The sequence below is a fragment of the Rhipicephalus microplus genome, chromosome 6 (genome assembly GCF_043290135.1).
Source record: "Rhipicephalus microplus isolate Deutch F79 chromosome 6, USDA_Rmic, whole genome shotgun sequence".
Classification (NCBI taxonomy): domain Eukaryota; kingdom Metazoa; phylum Arthropoda; class Arachnida; order Ixodida; family Ixodidae; genus Rhipicephalus; species Rhipicephalus microplus.
Genome location: NC_134705.1, coordinates 190,906,516 through 190,931,661, shown reverse-complemented (window position 1 = coordinate 190,931,661; position 25,146 = coordinate 190,906,516). Strand labels below are relative to the sequence as shown.

Genomic DNA, 25,146 nt, shown 5'->3' with positions numbered 1-25,146 from the left:
CAGGCTTCTCCTTGCGCATGCGCATTAATATTTCTTAGGTGTGTGCCAATGCATTGAATATGTAAATGTTAAATATTGACTAATACTGTAGAAGCCACAAAAACGTAAAAAAAATTGATTGTCAAGTTACTGTAGAACCACATTGTGTGGAACCAATTTCTAAACGGAATAGAAAATTTCTGAGCAGAAAAAAGTGCGAGGAACTCCTAAAAAAGAAACCATCTTCTAGGATGCCCCAGGCTTGTTACATCTATCGTGTTATATCGGTATACGAAAAATTCCGCTGGGCCTAGAAGACAACCATGACTTGTTTATTTTATTCACAGAGCGGTATGGGAGTTTATTCTATTTTGCTTTCTAATGCATTGCGACATGTATAAAAAACATCAATAAAAAAAGAATACAAATGCGAATAGTGCACACAACTGTTTATTCAACAAAATGCCAACATCGTGGTACACAATCTACCAATGTAATACAGAGGACATGGGCCTGACGCCTAACCCAACTGTCATACAGTGCACAACAATTTAATTTTACAATGAATATTTAGCAAGGCACAGGAGTGCTTAAAGTAGTTTACTCAGGCTTCTACTTTTGTATTACAGCCCACCAATCTGCACTATTCAGGGCACCGATCTCCTAATACCAATAGCAAACACCTCAAGTGTACCAGGCATGCATAACAGGACAAGATCTCTTCAGCAGAGATATACAGTACTATGCTGGTCCAAGCATAACAACACTGAAGACAGCGACTGATGTCATTAGTAAAAAAAAAATATTCCTAAGTCTCAAGATGTAAAAGTTTATAGCAGGACAACCAATCTCTCTTGATTACACTAACAATGCCTAAAGAGGTGTGTTTTAAAATAGATGAAACTTTACCATTAGTTTCAATAAAGGAAACAAAAAAAATGATCACAAACATTTCAGACCTTGCATTTGACTATCCCACCCACTGGCAAGCTATGCACATCCCGCCTATGGCAATGACAAGAGATCAGGCTCACCAAAGGTGAAAAGAACATTTAATCTCAAATACACCAGCTTAGTGTAATCAGTTTAACAACTATATTTGAATGCCTAATTAGAAACATCAATAGAGAAACTTGCTAAATATAGGATAACAAAAACTTTATATACATAGAACTTTGTTGTGCTGGTGTTATTTCAGTAATTTCTCGTTACTGGTACAGGAAAATCAAATGTGCAAAACTCAACGCGTTGGCATTCATTGCCGCTAAACAAATATTTTCTCACTGAAAAGTTGAAGATCAGTATCATGCTAGGAAACACGTCAAATGTGCAGTGAATGCAACCTGAAATGGCACATTCTAGATAATGTGGTCCAGTTTGGCTAGTGAACCGGCTGGTTGAAATTTCACAAGTGTCTTCAAATGAACAGCAAACCCCCCACCCCCCCCACCCACCCAGCCCCCCTTGTTTTTAAGAAACTGTGGAATGCATATTGCACTAGCATTACTTTAGCAAATACGTGATCGTGTTCCTTTTTTCTTTTTTGGTGACGAATATAGAAACATTACTTATTTACATATGGGAAGCGATTCTGTTACAAAACTTGACTGTATTTCTGTTTTACACCTCCAAACAGTCACATTTCACTCGCAGTTAACTGTACTGTAAAAATACAGTGCCATGCTTCGTCCACTGCAAGCTGTAGGGCTGCACTACTGCTGTACGATATTGACTACAAAAAAGTGTACTATTTAATACTACAGACTATTCATCACGGTTATGTAGGTAATAATGTCCGACAACAAAGTACAGACGATGTCAAAGGGCTCATGAAACAAACACCAAACGTTATTTTCAGTTTCACAAATATCAAATATGATGGCACGCAAATGACTTTCAGACATAACTTCATTGAAATGATTCCATGCTCTTTATACACCATCTCGCTCTACATTTAATGTACAAATGTAAAGTCTAGATATTGATACAACGAAACTCCACAAGGTACACAAAATGTGTGATGATCACTGTACACAGGTGCTCGGCTAAACTAATGAGTAAGCAATCACGTATACCTGCCTCAAGGGTATCGGTTCAAAACGCATCAACCAAAATACGCTGGAACACGGTTCACACCGCCATTCATATATCGCACTACGCAGTACTTCAAGTGTCCTTTTGTTATGCACCGCACCAGAGCCCAACCAGTGCAGATAAAGAAATTTAAGTTAATGTAAATGTAGTTATTAACAGTAACCTGAACACTTTGACGTCGATTATGGTAAGCTTCAAATAAATGCACAACCTATGCCTAAGCAGTAGAAAAACTATTAAATGCACACTTATAGCATCACTAAATATAATCTCGCCATCAGCTTTCCTGTTCCATCAACAAAAATAAGCCTCACTGATTCTGACCACAATATGATACACCATGACAATAGATGTACCATATTACAAGTCACGATCACTGCTCTATTTTTCTAACATATCTTGCATGAGTACCATGAACACAACTAGTAACCAACGAAGCTCTTCTATGACTTTTTGAGTGAAGCTGATCAACGTTCTCAACAAAATAAATGCATTTCAAAAATCATATATAAAACTTCTAAGACTACGAAACAAAACGGAGAAGCAATAAAGTTGGTACAGATCCATTACGACGTAAATGTAGTGCGAAAAAGACAAGGCCAAGAAAGTGTACAGCACAAGCGCTTACTCACAACCAAAAGCTTTACTGCTTGAACCAAAAATATATAACACCTACACTTAATGCTCCACTAAATCCCGCGCATGCGTGGACCAAACAAAAGGCAAGGTATCAAACCAAGAACACACCTCCTGAACCCGGACGACCCGCATGTGTGGAATTTAGTCGAGCACCAAGTGTTGGTGATATATTTTCGGTTCAAGCAATAAAGCTTTCGGTTGTGACTAAGTGCTTGTGGTTTACACTTTCTTGTCCTTGTCTTTTTTGCGCTACATTTACATCGTAATAGATTTTGAGGCAATATGCCACAAAAAAATATATATAGGTCAGTGTTGCACAAGGTTAGAACACTGTCCCATGCATTCATTGGCACACTTTACGGAGATCCGCACTACTGACTTCAGGACAATAAAGAAACTTAAACAACAAAACTGTCCCACGTTCTCTCGCTACTTCAGATCGAGACTAAAACGAAGGCAGTGTTAATGTGGAGAGTGAGTACGCTATGCACGCACATCTGCACGCAGATAACACACCACACAGTGCTCTAGAACTGTCAGCATACAGCTGATTCCTGACTGCTAAACGTAACAATGTACGGTTGTGTTCATGCCTCCAGTAGCTTTTTGTGACAGTACGGTAAAGCAAGGAGAGACTACAAGCCTAGCAAGATAATTCAATATGTTCTACTCACTGGATGACTTGAAATAAGGTAACTGGCTGGAACAGTTGCATGCATGCAACTGGATTTCGATACATCGATGTACAGCGCCTCTGCTTCGCAGGTACGGTGTACCGCTGCACTTTTTCTTTTAGAAATTTGACGATGCAACCAGCTTGTCTATGAGCTCAACAGAAACATCTCTCCGGTATTCTAACACGCCAACTGCTGACGACGTACGGCCTTCACGCATACGTGCACCATCCTAGCTCTCCTCTTTGGCATACAGGTCAACGGGGTAACCCTCCTTGTACTGCTGTACGTGGTTCAACATGTACGTCATCTGATCCCTGAGATGCGCCGGCATGTCCTTGTAAACGTCAGTGAAAAGGTCGCTGACCGGCGGCTTGAGAACTTTTTCGACTTCTTTGACGTTCTGTAAGACCTGTGAAAGAGCAGTAAATGCTGCATTGACAATCACAAATTTGACACAGTTCGTCGGCAATATCTCGCGGATTGGTTAGCAATGTGGTTTGAGAAACCACAAAGTGAATTCCTAAGGCCTGTACCAGATGTAAGCGGCACTTCAGGAAATTGCCAGTAAAAGGGATGCTTTTCTGTTGTCTTCATGAGATACATGCAAACCGATTAAAAGCATTAGCCACGGAGTCAAAGTGATCTTTGGACTCTCACATATTTACTGAATCGTTGCGCATCTTTATTCTCAGCATGTAATGAAGGTTAATAACGCACTGCAACTGTTACCTGGCATTTTATATTTCCACATCCCTTTACCCATCACCTATTCAAAGTTAGAAAACGAAAAATGAGTGCATATGCCAATGCAAATGGCAGTTAACTCAAACCTCATTATAACAATGTTGCATCTCACATGAAAATAAGTTCCTTACATCCCAAAAGTTGTTAAAAAGGCATATTCGTAACACTTCACTTATATCAAAGCTATTCTTCATTTACTTCATCATAACTAATATTTCGTTAAAGCCGCATTCGTTATACTGAGGTTTGAGCTATTTGCTGATGTCATTTCTCTCGGTAAATTCTTGGTGGAGATCGGCACAAAACACTTCGTTGTTTACATGCCGGCTGTCTAAAAAACCAGAAATATCTGGGTGAGCAACATTAGAGGTACCTCTCTCTTGAACGTGGCCTTGATGTCCTTGTCTTGCTGTTCGCTCCAGTATCCTCGATCGAGGAGGTACTGGCGAAGCCGTGTGATTGGATGGGCGTGCTCGTCCCACGTCCTCACTTCGTCCACCGACCGATAAGCCGTACTGTCGTCCGAAGTGCTGTGGTGGCCAATCCTGCAAGTTGAAAAGCAGTGGTTCGTCGCCCCCGTCGGCCCATAGGAGTCTACTGCCGGACAAAATGCACTCAGCAAAATTTCATATTACTGCCATCTCACGTACAAGAGACGAAACGTCTCAGGAGGTACAGTTTCTTTAGAATAAAAAAGAGCCGAGTTATACACTCAAACCTCATTATAACAAAGTTGCATCTTAAATGAAAATGAGTTTGTTATATCCGAAAATTTGTTATAAAGGTTTATTTCTAACACTATATCTACTGCAAGACTACTTTTCATATATTTCATTATAAACGATATTTCGTTATACCCGATTTTGTCATATAGAGGTCTGAGTGAGTTAACTAATATTCAATCATTCGGAAAAGACAAGGTGCGCAGACACAGACAGGAGAAGGATGTCAGGACACAACCACAACAGTTTTCTTCATCTGATAGCTCTGAAGTTGATTACGACCTAACAATGATTGTAAGCCCCCACCCACAACCACCACCATCTCACACAGAGAGGCATGGCACAAATTCCCCATTCAACGTCAATTGCTTACTTACCTGACACCAAGCATGACACATGTATTTTAAGTACCGTAAAAACCCGCGTATAGCCCGGGGTTTTTTTCTAAAATTTAGGGTGCGAAACTTCAGCCCCGTACTATATGCGGATCCCAAAAAAGTTTCGGCCCGAATTCAGTTTTGGTTTCGGCATTGGTTGGTGCTATCATCATTATCAGGTGTCTGCGCACTTCTACGTTAGGTGGCGTGGTAGCGTGAGCGGCGTTAGTCCTAGAGACCTACAGGTACAGGCGTGCATCAGGCGAGCAACAGTGGCCATTGCAATCACTTGGCGCACATCACGACGGCCACGATTTTACGTGATTTTAAGCCATGTCGGGACCGCGAAGGCAGTACTCGGCTGCCTTTAAGAGGAAAGGTATTCTGCTGCCGAAACCATCGGCAACTGTGCCGCGGAGCGGCAGTTCGGCGTGAATGAGCGGAGCATTCGCGGTTGGCGGAAGCAGAAGGAAGCCCTTTTTGCATGCTCCGGCAAGAGAAAAAGTTTCTGAGGGCCGAAAAATGGTGCATTTTCAGACGTGGAACGAGAACTGACGGACTTTGTTCGGGAGCAACGAGCTGCACAACTCGCTGTGCACATCGAGCTGCTGCAGGCAAAGGCAAGGGAGATCACTCGAGACAAAGGCATTCCACCTGCGGACTTCAAGGCAAGCAACCATTGGGTGTCTCGCTTCCTGCGCCGCGCTGAGTTCTCCCTACGTCGGCGTACGTCGGTCTTGCAGAAGCTGTGGGAGGACATTTCGAACAAGGGAGATTCGGAAGACAGTGTGTCAGACGAAGACGACGACTAATCGTGCGCGCGCGTGCGTGCGCATGCAAGTGTGTAATTAAATGCATTTTTTTCTGTTTTCCTCGAACAATATTCGCGTGAAAATGTTTTTTCTCGCGTTTGCTATCCCCGAGTTACACCTCGAACTATACGCGGGTCCGAACTATACGCGGGTTTTTACGGTAGGTGTTTTTCCCAGAGAGTCACATGCTCGCGCCACAAGCTTCTAAGTTCTAACACTATCGCGTTAAATCGCTCCTTTCGCAGAAATTCCGACATCCGCATCAGTGTTGTCGGTTGTGAGCGAAAAATCATCATCTTGCCCACGACCGAAAAATCGAGAAAGATGCAAATAGAACAAATGAAAAAAATTCTGGGTCTGAGTGCAGATTGAACCCGGGTCGTGAACGAGTGTTCTACCATACAGTCACACCTCTACCTGTGAATACAGTGAAAATACCTTCCTCAGCTTGCAGTGAAAGTAACTGCCATGCTTTAGAAATACACGCATCTTGTATACATGATTCAAAACACAGCATGAAATATAGCAGTAACAATGCGTGGTACAAGCATACATTGACATTGGGCATCAGAACATGTGATTATCACAATTATTTCATTGTTTATAGCCAGTCACCCACTACAAATGGCACACACGTCACTGCGCCTGTTCCCTAAAGACCGCGTAGTAGGTGCATAGCAAGTTCGTAAAGATTTCCTTCACCGAGTGTTTGAAGTATGCACTAGGGACAAGATATCGCTATAGCATTCGACTCTTAAAGGCCAAGCTAGAGGATCCCTCAATCTTGGTCAAAACCTCAAACTTCCTGGCAATTTTAGCAAAGGTCACGCCTTCACTGCACAGCCAAATGTAACATTTTGACAAGAGACGACAAAGTGAAAAAGTACTTAGAATGGAAACCACTGAGCACGACTTCCTTGCACAGTTAATTGACAGCCGCATAGCAGTTTGCAGGCGGAGCCTGTATTTAATCTTAAAGGGACACTAAAGGCAAATAGTATGGTAAGTCAATGTTGATTGCCGAAACAGCGGCCCAGAAACCTCGTAGTGCTAGTTTTGTGCCAAGAAACTGCTTATTTTGAAATAAAACCACGTCTTAATGGTCTACATCGCGTTAGCGCACTTCGAATCACCTGCCTGAAAGCAGTCTTTCTCAGGTCAGTCTCGCCGTGCCCAACTTTACTGTGCGGCTGCCTACACTAATAGCAGGAGAGCGAAAGTAGCGGAAGCCACAGCAGCAGCAACGGCTGTTGAACAATTTTCTGCTTGCTTGGTTCAACTGGGCCCCACTATAGATGGCACCACCTGTGCAGCCTAACCAGGTGAAAACGGAACTTTTGAAGCAACCGCGCCGTTCCTCATAGTAACGCCAGGCAGTTCTTTCTTCAATGAATCTAACAGAAATGAACAAGTAGCATTTTACTACATCTCTTGATGCACAGAAGGTTCTTTATTGCTCACTGTTTGATTGCTAGTGATTAATGGTGACTGGACACTCTCACATCATCAGGATCATTTTCACTTAGTGTGATACATTTAGCTTAATTTTTCAGTAAGTAGAGCGCTGCTATTTATATTATATTGTCGTTTTAAACATTATCATTCATGAAGATTTCACTCCGACATAAACTGTCATTTGTCTTTAGTGCCTCTTTAACTTGCAACCGACTCTGCCTTCCTGCACCTAAAGTGACGAGAACTTTGTTTGCCATTCCCGCAATTTATTCACTGCCTTTCCACATTAAGACATGAATATATATTGGCCTTATTTGTAAAAGGATCAATCACACTCAACCATTGCTGACAATTATACCTCCTCATCTTCAAATGAGATAAGCTAAATTATTTTTAACGACAATGCAAAGAAAATATGTTTTTTCTTCGCTTCATCCAGTCTATTAAAGGTTTATTAGCATAATAAAATAATGATGATGATTTAACTATTAGTATCCTTCAAAACAATCGTATTGTTTACTATACGGAAACTGCACGGTGAACCAAGAAACAGTGAGGTGGAAAGCTCCAGGATAATCACTATACTTAGCGTAAGAACTAGAATATTGGCTCAATTTTTTTTTTCAAGGAACAGCCATAGAATGTTGACTCCCATCTAATATAGACAATTTTCTGCAGCCACACACAGGCATTGCCATGTTTTATCATGTGATTGTAACTGGCCTTCGCCCAGCCCATTGCCTCGGCCAACGCATTAGGCCAGCGGCCATGGCCGTACCACATAACACAAGCAGGATGGTAACATGGCAGCGCCCATCCAGATGCTTTGATACAAACTTACACTTGCTACAAGCCCCTTGTTTTCACAGCATTGAATAAATGGTGAAATTGGCTATCACTTCATGTCCTCTCATTGTGGGAACAAAACATCAGGTGTGTTGTGTCTTCGTTATTGAGATTAGCTGTCTTTATTTAGCAAGGCCTGCTAAGCCTTGTCTTCGACACTTTCAAGAATGAATCTTGAGAACACTCCAAGTTAATGACAAATACATTGCTCCCGAAGCTTCAGGACATAAATATAAAGCAAATAAATGCATAGGTTGCGAACTTACGGGCCACACAGCGCAAGACGACCACGTGATAAGTTGAGGCAGGAGAAAACTGCATCCAGAGGTGCCAGCATATATTGACTTTTGAGGTGCTTCTGCCTGCTCGCTTTTATTCGCGTGCACGCAGACACTATCGGAACGCAGAGCAGATGACGTGGTGCAGATGAAGATGCATTGAGCAGCAATGCCAAAGGCAACGGCGTGGAGATGACTGCGATAGGGGACGGTCACGGTGTGGTGGTGGCGCCATCTAGTTTTGATTAAAGAGCCAGTAAACATGTTTGGACTGTTTCCTACACCCCAAAAACAATCTCGCCATCTCGCACAATAGACTTCGGCGATTACATTTTTCGAATATTACAGCCCTATGGGCCGTGCAGACTCTAGATTTCGAAAAGCAATCCCATGCCTGTTTCATTTGCCTGACCAATGGGCAACTTTACGTACCACTGAGCTCATCGATTATAGTCCTTTGCCTTACAAAACAGTGCCTTGGCCTTGCGGTGATGCAGTTTCGGCTGCGCAGACCGCATTTGAATTTTCCTGTGCTGCCCCCTGCTGCTTCGCAGAGACTACATAGAGAAGTAGTGTTGCCAATTGCCAGGACAAAAGCATCCTAGATAAAAAGCCGTCTCGCTACTCCACTGCTAGGGGAGGGGTGCTCCTCGTACTGAGCTTTGTCCCCGAGCTGCACTGACACGTGCTCACGTTGGGCATGCCCTGCTCGGTCGTTGGCTGCGCACCGATGACGTATCGCTGACGTCGTGTCACATCGCCGAACTGAGCGGAGTCACGACGGCCTACGCCTTTTTCCTCCTTATGGCAGAGAAAGGTGGCGAGGCCATGTGAAATTTTGAAAGCCACTAAAACGGATGTTCTAGCCCCTGTAACTTGGTTATTATAGCACGCATTAGCGAAATTTTTGCAGCAGAATGCTCACAAATAAAAGCGCACATAATTCTCTGCATATCAATTTCTGGACTGCAGCGTTGTTTACTGAATCTTTAAGCAAACCAGCTGCAGAAAATCATCTATATACCAGTCATTGACAGAAAAACTTTAGAAGTCTGGTTAACATGGCAAACTGAAGTCAACCGCCTCTATCACCGCCCTAAGCATGAGCGTCGCTTTGTTTACTTTCAGCCTTGGGCAACCTCATTTCACGATTTTATTGTTGTCCTGTGAATATATTTGGGCTCCGAGCTTCTTTTTTATGGTTCTCAACCGGCAGCTGACAGAATTCACCACAGCCATCAAGAAAAGAGCGACTGAATTCACGAAGGCACAAAGAAAGTTGGTCTGAAAGCATGTGGAAAATGTGTTGGGATGCCGGCGCACGTGAACGCGAGTTTGGGCCGCGAATCACACACAATGACCGAAACTTTATTTTTGCACAGGTGCTCTTCTCGCTGTTCAAGTCTCACCGGATACTCTTTGTTAGTTGCTTCCTGCAATCGCCGGCAGCTCTGATTACAGCGGCAGATATGGCCATGATCAACAGGCAGATTGTGTGCACCACCGAAGCATTCGCTGCTGGCGGAAGCTCCAGGATCACATTATGACACGTAGTGATGGGAAGCACACTTTTAAAGTGTCTGTGGCAGACCGCAACGTATCTAGAGCTGGAGACGAAGGTTATGGGGGTTCATTCGGGAGCCGGGCTCACATCGTGATTGAGACTGGTGACCTCAAGGTGCCATCGAAAATTGTTGCAAAGTTTGTAAGCCCATCTTTTTGCCATGCAGAACGTACGCATAAACACCGGCAAATAAAGGTATTTTCACAGTGCACCATATTAAATTGCATTTTTGTCACTTGAGGTGGCTTCTTTTACTTTGGCTGTTCCAAGTACTCTTCGTTTCCTTTCAAATTTCAGTAATTAGTACTTGGGGTGGGTCGACCTATGTTCTGGCTTTTACGGTACTTCACCACGCCTAATAATTTGTCCTAGCCAAGAATTCACACAATTCATACTATGTACTCTTTCCATGTTACTGGTATAACAAGTGCAAAGGATGAGCACAAGCGAGAATATTTACAATGCGCTGTGGCACAAAACGGCCGACAGCATCTCGAACGGCAAGGAGTGCCACCTTTCCTCTCCTTTGGTTCCAAGATAGCCTTTAACAACCAATGCGTGCACAAAGGCTCGTAACAGCCTGATTCACTAAGGATCAGAGCGTTCACTTTATTTGTACTTTTTAAGTTGTGCTGTGCTCCTCAGCTTACTTATACACTAGAAAGCATTAGTCCACAATACACCTGAAGAACACCAGCACTCTGACGGTACATTCTTGCCAAGTAAAAATAGTCACCTACCTCGAAAAACTAAATTCACTGCATGCCAGTACGACTAGGTCACAAATCGTGTGTATGCTATAAAAATTGACATTGCGTTGTTGATAAGAAACTAGCAAATGCCAACTTAGGAAGCCACACGATGATTACCGCTGTGTGACAGGAAGATGTCATCAAAGGGCGCAACCATTCTTTGAGTGTAGAAGCTAGCTAAAGTCCAGACTTACCTGTACGTCATGGCTTCGATGAGGACTGGCTTCTGCTGTTCCATTACAAAACGGCGGGCCTCCTGTACTGCAGTGTACATGGCGAGAACGTCCTGGCCATCCACTCGCACTGTTGTCAACCCGTACGATGGACCTCGCGCAGCTGCATTTTGCAAATGGTCGTTCAACTGTTTGCCAGTTCTTACAAGCAGACATCCATTGTCACCAGTGACAGTTCGCTGAGCCTGTTACTTATATTAGAGTCAATCACTTACAATGAGGTTGTGTTGAAACAAAAAAAAAAAAACAGCTCCCAATGCAAAACCTGGGGAAGTGGTTCCTGTTGTGTTGTTACTGTTTGTTGCCATTGTTATGGTACTATCATTGCTAATGCAACGTGCGTATAAAGGTATCATGAGGCTTTAACATGACGTGCCGTGCAGCAATGTGTAATGACATTTAAATGTTATTATACTAGTGCTAGAGGAAGCGTGTGGCAAGTAGGCACCAACGTGCAACAGCCTCTCATCCCTCGTAACTAGCATGACAATCCACCCATGCAGAAACATTGCTGGCTGCCAAGGAACTCGGCACTGCCACAAAAAAAAGCTTCTCATATTAAAAGGAAGATTTAGGTGGACGTACCGATTCCGTCACAGCTGTACTGCTCGTGGGTTGGCGTTGATATGGCGTAGCCGTTGTTCCGGCTGAAATTGAAAAATTGCCAGCAATGCTGTGACTTCACACAATGCGATTCAAGATTGAAAAACTCGAACTTGTCGCCTCTTACATGTTCACTACATACTTCCTTATCCTTTGCTTTTTAGTGCTTTCGTTTGTCTGCAGATATCAATTGAGTAAGCAATTCATAAGGTAACTAACTGTTAATTATTAATAGGTTGTCACTGAATAATTCATCTATTAACCCTCATTGAAATGTTGGTGAATAAATTAAATTGGAACATTTCAGGTTTCACATAAGACTGTTTGTTGCACAATTCATACATGATGAAAAAGATGCTTTTTCAATTCCTCCTTATAGAGGGCGTGTCAGCTAAGAGTTGTACATCGTGAAAAAAAAAAACGAGAACAAATATAACTTCCTTGTTCATGCAAGCATTGTTAGAATTCTCGCTTTTATAAGAGGCAATGGTCAGCGTCACAATTTTCAAACCATACTTGTTTTCATAGCAGCATGAAGAAAAAACGACATTAAATTCACCTAATGGCAATATAATGTAGTCAAAACTCATTTGAGCCACTCAATTGAGAATGAAATATTATTTCAAGGCAAACTGCACTCATCTGCAATGCAGCTCGATTTAGATTTGCCATAGTCTGCTGTGGCTCATCTTTGTAATTCATTCCTGCTGTCTCTTTTGTGCCCACCCCTCAGGTAATGTCCCATCAAGATCCTTGATGTATCAGTCAATCAATCGATCAACACTGCCTTTTGAAATTGCAGGCATTTCGAAGGCTCACCAGATAAAAATGATGGGCGTGCCAAGAACACCTGCGAAATTGAAGGAGGCATGGGCGTCCCCCTCACTGGCCGCACCGTCACCAAAGTAGCAGGCCACGCACTGCTTCTTCTGGGCGAGCTTGTAGGCGTATGCTGTTCCCACCGCTGTTGCATGCATGCGGATGACACGGAAAAATGAGACAGCGAGATGTGCACATATGCACACGCGTGAGTGTTCACGCACACACATACATGTGCGGGACTAATTTATGCACACAGCATTTTAGCTCTCAATGGGAATGCGGTAAGGTTCAATGCATTTTTTTTTCGTTTTTTTACAGCCTAGCTATTCATGAGGACCTGTGCTGGCAGAGTCATTGGCGTGGTCAAGCTAGGAAAGGTCACGTGACCGAAGAGAACCGGGGGGGGGGGGGGAGAGTAGACGAGGAGAGGGAAAGTGGTCACATGTTGAAGCTTACAGAAGGCAGGTGATTCAAAGAGTGAATGAACCGGGAGTCACGTGACGAAGCTAACGTCAAATTGAGGAAGAGCAAGTGTTATGAAAGGATGATAATGTGTACGATGGGTAATGAGCGGTGGCGTGCGTCTGACGTAAGTTAGATTCGGCCAGTCGAGATTCAGCTAGAGTAAAAGGATCGTAAATTCGGATTTCGTCGGACTGAAAAAAAAAATGTCCGAAATGACCAAATTATCGAAAATGTCAGGAAAGCAATAAAGAAGTGTCTATTACACCAATCCGTTGTCATTTTTTTTTTCACAACTATGTAAGTGCAGTACTTATTTTGCATTAGAGAAGTGTCACTGCTGCAATTTTCGCCATTCGGGCTTTCATTCACAGTGCAACTGCTGCTCAAGAAACGCATGCCATTAGCCGAAACGGGCTCTGAGCCTATACCTTGTTAGGTGCCCCCCTTGCCAGCGCCATGACACGCATGTGAAGATAATTTTTCCATCGGCAAACAGGTCAGTAACGAATCATACGTCCATCTTAATGTAGTGTGCGAGTTTTATGCCAGTATGCATACTATGGCTGAAGCTGTCCCATCTTCAACAGCTTCCGGCTTGTTCAAGTTTTGTGACATTGCATGCACATTGCCTGAAATCAAGACGAACCTATACCGATTGCCAGATGTGCTGTGCACGAAATCGTGGTTGCTAACAACACAACTGTAGTATCGTGCGGCAAACGCGCCGCACGGAGAACGCAGCCGACAAGGAGTACGCAGCAGCCGGTAGCCAAGAAGGAACTCCTCGTCGGCCAGGGCTTCAGCGCTGGGCCCTGTGTTCTCCGTGCGGCGCGTCCACCGCACGATACCACATCTTGGCGACGAGGATATCGTGCGGCGGACACGCCACACGGAGAACACAGGGCATGGCGCTGAAGCGTTGGCCGACAAGGAGTACGCAGCAGCCGGTAGCCAAGCAGGAACTCTTTTATATACACAAGCACCGCGATATATACATATGTACAGTGCCCCTTAGGGGCCAGCGTACCGGTTCCAAAACCGGAACCAAAATCACAATACCGCAACGATGATAACGTCCATGCTGAAGGAACGTATGCAGCCTATGTCCAGAGTTGAAACTAAACTTCTGAGCACCGCATCTGCTCCTGAATAAACCTGGCTAGCTAATGAACTACCATGGATGGTGATTCCACTTGTTGTGAAAGAACGCATCCGAAATCGAAGCACTCTGTGCTGATATCCACAAAAAACTACACTACCCCAGTCGATATCAACATAATAACTGATAGAACTGATAGCAACACGCAGTTCGCGTGCTCCAAGTAAAATAAAAAGCCTCGTTTTTGATGTTTTTTGCAGCTTCTGGAGCCTTGATCCAGCCAAAGTGATTGTGGTAAGATTATAGGTGGCAACCCCACCTCTGTGATAAGCTCGCAACCATTTAAGTTATACCCGAATGTCGTTGTCACTTAAATATGCTTGTTGGGACCAAACAACAAGTCGAAATTAGTTGATTTTCTATAATAATGGTTGTCAAATGAATTAGCTTTTACTATAGTATAAGGAGTGTTTCAGACCTATGGCTCGGAAGTAACTGGGCAAAATGAAAGAAGAGACTCGATGAAACCAAACAAAATGGGAAACAGTTTCGCTCCCTCATGACTTTCACTATGTAGAACTGGCTAGACTTTTTTTTCTTGGAACAAGAATAAAAAATTTAATTCAATGTTCTTAGGCACGAGAAAACGATATGATCATGAAGAATGCAATAGTGAGCTGACACTTGGTGTTCATTTTGACACTACGTATTGTGAGGACATACATTGGTAATGAAGGGGAGGGGGGGGTATTGGCACCCCCTGGGCGTGGTGGCAATCGTGGATATCTGACCTGTGTGAGTGGACCGTGTTGTGCTGCGATGAGGAAAGCCGCGGGGACTGGGGAGTGAGGCTTAACCATCATGACACTACAGTTCTTAACTGTTTACTTGAATGTAAGCACATAGGTGCTTTTGCACTGTCATTTTTTCACTTGAAATGTGTGGCCATTGCGATCGAGAATCAAACCTGCAACACCTCGGTGGCTAAACTACAAGTTCCAGCAATTCGATTCAGCACTCACCTTGCGGCATCTGCGTTGCAAGGGTCGACGAGACGGTGACAAAGTGGTGCTCAGTCGAGCCGTAGTGAATGGGCATCTGGCGGCCCTTGCCGTAGTCATGCATTGTGGAATAGCACTGCTGCATCGTCTGGTTCACGGAAAAGTTTCGCCACAGGAGCACGCCTGCAATAAATTGTTGTTTTATGAAAGAGGGACACCCCAGAATGCTTCAAGTTAATGCACCAAGGAATACAAGGAAGTCATAATATAGTCCCATTAGATGACACTAAGGAAAGCAGAATACAGCATAACTTGTTCCTTCTGCTTGAAAGCAGTGGTATTGGCTTTGCGGATTTGTTTATATGGCAATTAGTCGAAGATTTTATTTATTTTCGTAACGTAACACATCCCCTTTTGTGAGAAGTGATTTAATGCCATCTCTCACTTCATTTACTATACTTTACTGTGTCATCGTTTGTGGAAAATTATTTGCTCTGCGGGCTTCAGAAAAAAATTGTGGATGCCGTACAATTTCATACACAAGATTTTCAATTACCTGTTTATTTAGCACGAGTCGGAAGGAGTAGGCGAAGAATGTTAATGATGTTTGCTTTTCAATCCCACATTATCAAGCTATGTTCAGAAATCAACTGTTCTCAGATGCAGTAACTTGAGTTTAAAAAATGTTAGTTTCTGTGGGAGCAAAGAGTTTCTTTTTTAGGATGCACACAACTACAGCCACCCAAATTTTAAGATATCGCATGCGAGGGGTGACTTTTCTGTGCATCAGCACCGTATGACGAAGCCAATTAGCAAACAAAGCGAGGATAAGCGCATGCTTACAAAATGCGCTCAGCTGGGCCCGCCATCTGCTAGGCCGTTCTTCTCAAGAACGTAACCCCATATCAGCGCACTGAAGATGAACCACGTTCTATTGCTTATTTCATCAGTGCAGCTTGGGCATATCTTTAATATTATTTCTTTGATTTGTGGCTGCAACGTCCATGTTCGGTAAAGAAAATACGACTGAAACTATTTGCCTACTCAGCTGTCAGAACCAACTGAGCGCACTTAGTGGAAATGCGCTTATTTTCATGGTATTAGCAACTCGTCTCTATCGTACAATGCTGATGCACATAAAAGCTGCTGCTCGTGCGTTATAGTTAAAAGATTTGGGTGGCTGTACTTTTGCTGTGAAGATATGGCAAAGCACTAAATAATTCTTTGCTCCCTGGGACGTAAATTGTAGATTGTGCCAAAAGCCTGAGACTATTGATCACTGTTCTATTGATTGCTGTGATACAGTGTTCTTTTGAGATGTTCTGTAGCAAACACTGGTAAAAGACTTTAAAATAAATCTTGTAAAGATTCGGCATCTCGATGTGACAAAGGACAGGACCCTACCATATAATCTAATCTTTATTATTTGTCTGCATAGTCTTTTTGTATCAAGCCTGATTGACAGACATGCTGAACCTTCACGATCAACAAAAGACATCTTCGAGGAACAAGTAATTAAAATACGATGAGTATATGAACGTTCTAGTGATGCTTTAGACAGGTCTCCTCTATTTGATGTGTGTTCAAGTATGCCTAATTACTATTTTTAAAGTGTCAACTGCACAAGTACAATGGTTTCCGTCCCTGTAATATAAAGAAAGAAGAAAAACCACCAGCATGGCTCTGTAGTAGAATACTAGGCTGGCAAAGAGAAGACCCAGGTTCAGACCCCTTCCATTCTAGATATTTTTTCTTATTTATATTTGTTGTTGTTATCTCATTACAGCTTTTGCTGTAAAAGCACAAGCTGCCACAGCACTGCCCATTTTGTTTGTATCAGGGCACATTTGATTTTTCTCCGTTACGGTTCTCATCAGTGGAATACATCTAGAAAGGCCCTGAGCTATGTGCACACGCGATATCACGGCAACACACTAGTCATACGAATGGACGCTTCAACCCACCGTATTCGCGGTACTGGACGAAGACGAGGTCCTTATCGTCAAGCGCGGCTGCGCTTCCCATGAGCACACCCTCCTCTCCGTAGTGGGTCATGTAGAAGGAGATGCGGCCCTGCCTCTGCGACTCGTACATGATCTGGTCGATGATGTTCATCTGCACCATCTTGGAGTACATGCGCACCAGCAGGTCCTTGTCGAGCTGCGTCAATACCGTGCAATGACACCGTGAGCATGAGTGCAGGTGCAGTAACAACAGAAAATAGCAGTCAAGTTCACTCATTATGACACAAAAACATAATGAACTCGCAAGCATAACAAGATGAGCCCATAATCTCTCGTGACCATTTTTCTACAACACTGACATTTAGGGACATGCCTAATTACTTTTGTCATCCCGGTACACCATTCATTCATTTATTTATATAAATTAAATTACCTGCTGCACCTGAAGGCATTATTGCAGGGGGGAATACAAAAAGGAACATATTTTTACCTAAAATGAATAACAATGAAAAGAAGATTAACACGAAAAATGAAAACAAAAAAGCTGTAGCTATGACTGTAACAGTATGTCTCTGAACGATGATATAGTGCGAGAGTCAACAATCTCCCCTGGAAGCTGATTCCACTGGAAGATTGTGTGTGGAAAAAACTAGCCTTGGTGGATGTTTGTTTGGCTATAACTTTCTTTTATTTTTAGAGAGTGTTCATTTCTGTGAGATAAGAAATGGGGAGGTGAAAGGTAAGAATCTTTATCTATTTTGATCCAAGTCGTGAAAAATTTCGAAACACATTCGATCTAACAGTGTTTCTATGTGTACTGCCACCCCAACTTATACTTTAGTGCTGTAACACTAAACATGACATTGACAAGGAAGATACCACAAACACCGAGTTTTCTTGTTGCCTACAGTTCCTTTACACTACTTCTGGCTGAAATTTTTAGGGGCGAAGCGCCTTATGGCGTGGCTTGTGTGTCCCTCGTAGTACGTAACAAGTGGCACATACCCGAAATAGCGGTCCTTATGATTTTGACCTCCAAGGTGGTTCCGGTGAGAGATTTCTTCTGTGCGTTGTTGAACAATAAAAGATAGTGCTCAATGCACATGTTAATGGCTGCTAAGGGGGAATGAGAGACAGGAGCATTCGGCTTTTAGGTAACGCGCACGCTGCGATCCCCATTATCAGCTATTGGCATGTACATTGAGCACGGTCTGACAAGAAAGGGTTGCTACGTTATACTCGCTGGGTGTAACCTCCTTGGTTTTAGAAAGGTTTAGCAAGCGTTGGGCCGCATAGCCATGAATACAGTGAACTAGTATATACCATGAACTCGAGGTGGTTAAATGTGGGAAGTAAACCCGAAGCGCAAGCCGTAAGAAAGTGTGCATGTGCCACCTCCCGTTTAGTCCTTGAAATGTCCGCTGGATGGCGGTGCTTCTATATGGAGAATATATGATGAAAAGATGCGAGATGGTGGTACTTGGAGTGCTGAATAGATGGGCGAACGGACACACAGACAGATGCATGGATGGACGCATGAACGGATGCATAGACGGACGCACGAACAGATGCACGCACGGACGGGTGGATGGACGCATGGATGGTTACACAGACGTACGCAGGAACGGACGGAAGCAAGAACGAATAGACGGACGAATGCTTCGCCCCACTCCCCATCATTCACTCCGTGGATATGCTGCCATTTTTTTTTTGTAGACACAACTGCTTAGATGAAAGCAGGAGTGTTTAACAATACATCGCATGTAGAACGTTTCTGCACGAATTTAAAAATATTTTTTTCTACTTTCTTGGGAATGCTCGCCACCATCATTCAGCTATCGCGTGTCATTTGAGTGGGTTGCTGAATTCGGTTCATGAAGAAATATCACATGACCAACCGTACAATAACTAGATAATTATTTACATGGGTGAATAATTATCTAGTACAACTTATTCGAACAGTTGCCCTTGCTTTAAATTTGGTCTTCAGGATATTGGCATGAAGTTATTGCATGCATTTATAGACAGTCGATCATAATGCACCACGCAAAGGGTTTCGGTTAGGTTAGGTTTTACACCAATGGTCCGAAACAAGAAAGAAGATCAGGCTAAAATGGAGGTTCAAACTGACGAGAAGTCTGAATGAGAAATCACATCAAAGCCAACGTTTGAAAAAGAACAGTAGTTTCTGTTAGAAGAGAACTACTCCGCAAGTGGTTTAACGTATGCCCAGCACACTTTCGATCACCCACCCTCAGTGGTGGAGAAGGAGCTTCTTTTACATTTCCATGAGCTTTTGGGCACCATATGGTGGACAATTTGCAGCACTAAACGTTATCTCCACTTAGTATCAAAGCAGCGAGCTACCAACCAGTTCAAGGTAACCCGGCATATCTTCGTGCGTTTGCAATCGGTCTGATCTGTCTTTCACCTCTTCCTGAAATGACATCCTCCAAGGGCTAATACAATCAAATGCCACTACGAAAGACATTTACACTATGAAATGAAACGCACAGTAAAAGATTAATTATGTCTGCGGTACATTGTGAGAGACTGATACGTTGAAGTGGCCAGCGTAATGAAGTATTCACAAATTCACAAGTGTTGGATTACATGTACAAAAAACAGGAAAGTATTACAGCAACAGTTTGTGAGATGGAATGTTGTCACAGAGTTTCTGGGATAATGTATACACATGTGCAGCTGAGAAATAGGGCCGGAATCACGCACATGTGCTTTAATGAAAACTACTGCAGCCCACGAAAAAAAAAAGGCTAGGCCTGCAAGGAACGCGCAGCACAGTCACAGCGAAAGCTAGAAGAGCAGCCTTTCAGAGCCTTTTCTAAACGATCTTCGGGTAACTTGCACTGCTGGGTACCCACTACATCATAAATAACCATAATTTTTGTGTGTAGCAGGCCAGCATTCATTACGCTATCTTTTGTCATTCTTTTCAGAAGTGTGGTATCGGCTACACACTTGTTAGAAATTTTGTGCAATTTTTGATGCAGTGGCTGACAATGATTATGAATTATGCCTGAAGAAGGTATCCGTGACAGTTAATAGGTGATCAAGAACTAGTTTTCTAATGCGTTAGAACATTGGACGGCCCATTCGTTACACGATTCACATTGTGTGACGTCTGGCTGTTCCTTTGATGTTCTAAAACACTATATTACTCATGTTAACGCAATTCCTTTCCCGACATCAAGCCTGCCTAAGGCGAGCTTAGAAACAAGTTTCAAGCACTGGGGTGGCTCAGTGGTAGAATACTGGGCTGGCACGCAGCGGTCCCGGGTTCGAATCCCGTTGTGTCATTGATGTCTTATTTACTGAGTTTTTTTTTTTTTCGTTCGATAATGGTTGGCGGCGGACAACTAAGGCACCATGCATGACCTGTGTTATGATCTTATAAGAACTGTCGTTGTAAAAAAATAAGCCCAGGGAAGAGGCGTTGGCGAGCACCACCTGGGGTTCCTCGACACCATCAGCCAGTCTGCCACTCTTGTTCAGGATGCTGTACATAGGAATGCCGTCGAAGGCGTTCGCCGGCACAAACTCCAACTTGCTGGTGGTCGGCATGCGATGGGTTGACAGAACAGGCGGCTGGTAGTGACCCGTCTCTGCCTTAGTCACAAGGGATCTTGCCTGCACATGAACACGAACAAAAAACGAGGCAATGCAAGTTGGTACTTCGTTACAAAAATGTTTACAGCACTTACAGGGAGAGATGCTGAAGTGAAGTAAGTTTTCATGTAGAGCATGTAAACAACAGAAAGAAATGAGGGCACATGCAGACAGATAGAGCTCTGTCTGTCTACAAGTGCCCTCATTTCTTCCTGTTGTTTACGTGCGCTACAAGGAGACTTACTGAAGATGTACTACCAACAAGCCCGCATCACATCTCTCGTGAACTGAAGTGAAGGTTCTGACTGAAGCCCACCACATAATAATAATAATAATACATAAGGTTTTACGTCCCAAAACTATGATATGATTATGAGAAACGCCGTACTGGAGGGCTTTGAAAGTTCCAACCTTCTGGTGTTCGCTCACAGTAATTACATCACATAAAACACAGCCTCTACCGTTTCGCCTCCATCGAAATGTGACCTTCAAGTCAGCAGCCGAGGGTCGGTCACATGCCCAATGTTGGTTAATAAAGTCAAGGTTTTGATGAAACCTGTCTCATTAGGAAGTAACATATTCCAAACAAGGTTCCTATCAGGGAAGCCAAAATACTTTATTCGTACCCTTTTTCATGATCGGCATCGCTCTTTTAGTTCTTATGAAGAAGAGATAATGAATAAAGATTACATCAAGAACAAACTACAGCAATTAATAGCAAAATGTGTTCCTAGCAAACTAATATCCCGCAAAAGGCGTGCCGACAAGCCGTGGGTGTCCCGTGACGTACGTGTACTTATCAACAAAAGGCGCCGTCTTTTGCAAACGTATAGAAAAAAGAAAGACCAGAGCGTAATGGATGCCGTAAGGCTCCTCGGCAAAGACATAAAAATACGGAACAAAATTGCTAAAGACAAATATTTCTGCTCTTTGGGAACTAAGTTAAAGGAAAATCCCAAAGAAATGTGGAAATTTTTGAAATCCCAGGGCAAGGAACATACAGGAATACCCTGTCTTCACGTTAACGGCACAACTGTCTCTGAGGACCATGAAAAGGCTAATTGTTTCAATCGTTACTTTCAGTCTGTTTTCTCTCCAACGTATTGTGAAAATGCTCCGAGTGTCTCAGAACAAATAAATGAACAAATGGATCCCGTCACTGTGACCTATAATGGTGTACTCAAACTACTCCAGAATGTTAAAGTTTCTTCAGGCGGACCTGACGGCATACCCAATTACGTCCTTCATGCCTGCCGTGAGACTATTGCCCACTTTCTCGTTACTCTGTTCTCCAAGTCGATCGCTTCTGGTGACCTGCCTGAGGATTAGAAAATCGCTAACGTTGCACCCATTCACAAAAGTGGCCCGAAGAGCAATCCTGAAAACTATAGGCCCATATCCCTCACAAGTGTCTATAGTAAAATCCTAGAGCATATAATATATAGTGCCATAATAAAACACCTGGAATCTAATAGATATTTTACTAACTGCCAACACGGCTTTTGGGCAGGTTTTTCCTGTACAACGCAATTAATAGAATTTAGCCATGATCTCTTCTCATCATTTGACGTAAAAGAACAGACTGACTGTGTATTTTTGGATTTTAAAAAAGCATTTGATTCTGTCCCGCACTCGTTGCTGCTTCATAAGTTGTCTTTTCTTGGCCTACATCATGATGTTGTCCAGTGGATAACAGGTTATTTGCATAATCGTACCCAATGTGTCCTGATAAACGGCTGTAAATCAGGTGCTGTGAATGTTAGTTCTGGTGTTCCGCAGGGGTCTGTTTTAGGGCCCCTGCTTTTCCTTGTATATATTAATGATATTACAAGCAATTTGTCCTGCAAAGTACGCCTTTACGCAGACGACTGCATTGTTTATCGCAGTATCAAAAGCCTACTTGACATGGACTATCTTCAAAGCGATCTCGACCATATCCAAACGTGGTGTGCAAAATGGAAAATGACTTTGAATATTGCGAAATGTAAGCACGTCTTCTTCACACGCAGTCGCATCCCTGTTTTATCAAAATACACTTTGGGAAGTACGCATCTTGATACAGTGCTAGATTATAAATACCTCGGTGTCTATTTTTCATCTAACCTAACCTGGAAACGTCAGATTGAACACGTGTCCTTTTCTGCTTCCCGCATGCTCAACTTTCTAAAACGCAACTTCAGCGATGCTCCTCCAAAAGTTAAAGAACTTTTATATTTCACCAACGTAAGATCTATTACGGAGTACGCCTGCACCGTGTGGGACCCACAATTTGAAAATTTATGTACACTGCTAGAATGCGTCCAGAACCGCGCCGCCCGATTTGTAACTAAAAATTATAGTTTTCGCACTAGCATTACGTTACTTAAATCAGAGTTGGTCTGGGAAATACTAAGTAAACGTCGGTTGCATCACAAACTTGAACTACTATATCGTATTTATTTCAATAAGACTGGTCTTGATCCTAAAATTTTCTTACTAACCCCGCACTTTGTATCTAAGCAAAGCGACCATGAATGGAAAAATCGTGAAATTGATTGCCGCACTGATGTGTACAAGGGTTCTTTCTTTCCCCATTCCATTGAGGCCTGGAATAAACTACCAGGTAATATTGTTAATTGTACATCTGATGCTCTGTTTCATACGTTTTTGTCGCACATGTAAATTTTTCATTGTGGCACTGCTTGTACATTTGACGCGCTATTGTGCAGATTTGTACCACTTATTCTCATGTCAGTTCTCTTGTTCCTTTTCTTTTTTTTTTCCCATATAATGAATCGTATTCATGTATTTGCATATACCCCCCTGCTGTAATGCCTTGTTGGCGCTGCAGGTAAAATGAATAAATAAATAAATAAATAAACATAACAAGTGCTGAAATCCAACTGAGTTTTACAGTGAAGAAAAGTAGTCAAGTAAAGTGGCATCGTGAAACAAAATTAAGTTGCAGGTCAGCTAGCGCTTGTCATTTTTCACAGCCCCTTGTCGTATGCAATTGGCTGGCTTCTAAGAAGGTCAAAACGTCTGCCTAGCAGTTATATCGAAGCACTTTCACTTTTGGTCCTTCTGGGCAGTGTAGTCTCAAAGAAACTTGCAATTCAGTGAGGAACAGGTCTAACTCAATCACCGAGCACATCAGAATGTTTTCAGAAGCATCAAAGTATGTGAGCTATCACCATATACAAGTCTCAGCATTAAAACACAATTATCCCAAGATTTGCCATGACCAGATGTCACGAAATATTTCTCGTACTTTTTGTGCTGTTCTTTGAATCTGTTTTTCCTTTGTTATCACAAATACCTTAGACTGAAAGATTACATATGAATGCGTGCATATATCTGTGTATGGCAAATAATAATGCCTAATCAAGCTTGATGTAAAGAAATATACATTAAAAATCAGGACCCTGCGTGAAGGCACGTGCGACTCGGTAACACGTAAGCAATTGTGGATTTAATTAAGATTATTTTCAGCGCGTTTTGTGCATTCGCATACAAATTTGAGAAAACCACGCATCGAAGTTGCAGTTTATGGACAAGCACAAGTAAATGCATTGCTGGTTTCGCACGTGCAACTTCTTAAAGAATACTGTGACGACTAACTACAGCGGCGCAAGGTTATAGTGTGTGCGTGTCTTCAAGTTTATGTGATACATGCACTCCATGCCTTATATAATCAATGAACACATCACGGAAACACTCACTTCACCCAATCTCTCACAGCGCGCGTTATTCAGGCTCTTCACTAAATGGGAACTAAACCGAGCAAATAATTTTGCTGCACATTCAATTTTCGTTGCCAATATCACCACCCAAGCAAAACTTATGTGCTGATAACTGTTTCGCACTTCCGGAATTCTTGGTTCCGCAGTTCACTGACCCACATTCAATCCATTGAGCACACCGTGTAAAGAAAAAGAGAGGGGGAAAACGGCGTGTGCTACCAACGCGCGTGCGTGTAGCATACGTGCGGAGTGTTTAACCTGTAAAAAAATGAGTAGGCGAGCATTTCTTTTAAAATGATCGAGACTGTACGGCTTCGAAGCTGTTCCGTGACATGTGTAACGCGAGGACACATGCGACACCAATTTATTTTTTAAGGACGTCACAGTACCGGCTGGGGGATCGTACGATATTCCGATCGGAGATGTAGGGCACTCACTCCAACGGCCGCAAGCGCGCGATGTGGCACCGTGGGCCGCAGAAATGCCAGCCTGACGGCTGCCGAGATGCGTCCGTACATCGTGGTGGACAACATGGACGAAGATGCCAGCTCCCTTCACAGACGCGCCCAAGGTTTCAGATTTCGTAACGACCCGCTAACATGCCGCCATCAAGGAAGCTGTCTGCTCTTCTTTTTTCCCCACACACGCTACTAATCCGTTATGTCGTTACG

At 43.0% G+C, this 25,146-nt stretch overlaps 1 protein-coding gene across 2 annotated transcripts; it reads right to left on the bottom strand.

The window, feature by feature from the left end:
* Positions 1–413: 413 nt before the first annotated feature.
* Positions 414–25,144, bottom strand: LOC119166945 (2-oxoisovalerate dehydrogenase subunit alpha, mitochondrial). Of its 2 annotated transcripts, none has more exons than XM_075867328.1 (9): positions 24,865–25,144; positions 20,595–20,774; positions 17,127–17,322; positions 15,184–15,345; positions 12,595–12,739; positions 11,758–11,819; positions 11,134–11,275; positions 4,507–4,678; positions 414–3,798 (listed from the first exon to the last, which is right to left on the bottom strand). In XM_075867328.1, exons 1-9 carry the CDS (start codon positions 25,006–25,008, stop codon positions 3,619–3,621), a joined length of 1,383 nt encoding a protein of 460 aa, XP_075723443.1. In that variant the 5' UTR covers positions 25,009–25,144; the 3' UTR covers positions 414–3,618. The 2 variants fall into 2 exon arrangements, with proteins under 2 accessions (XP_075723443.1, XP_037274235.2); XM_037418338.2 differs by having other exon boundaries at positions 24,913–25,141.
* Between the last annotated feature and the right edge of the window lie 2 nt (positions 25,145–25,146).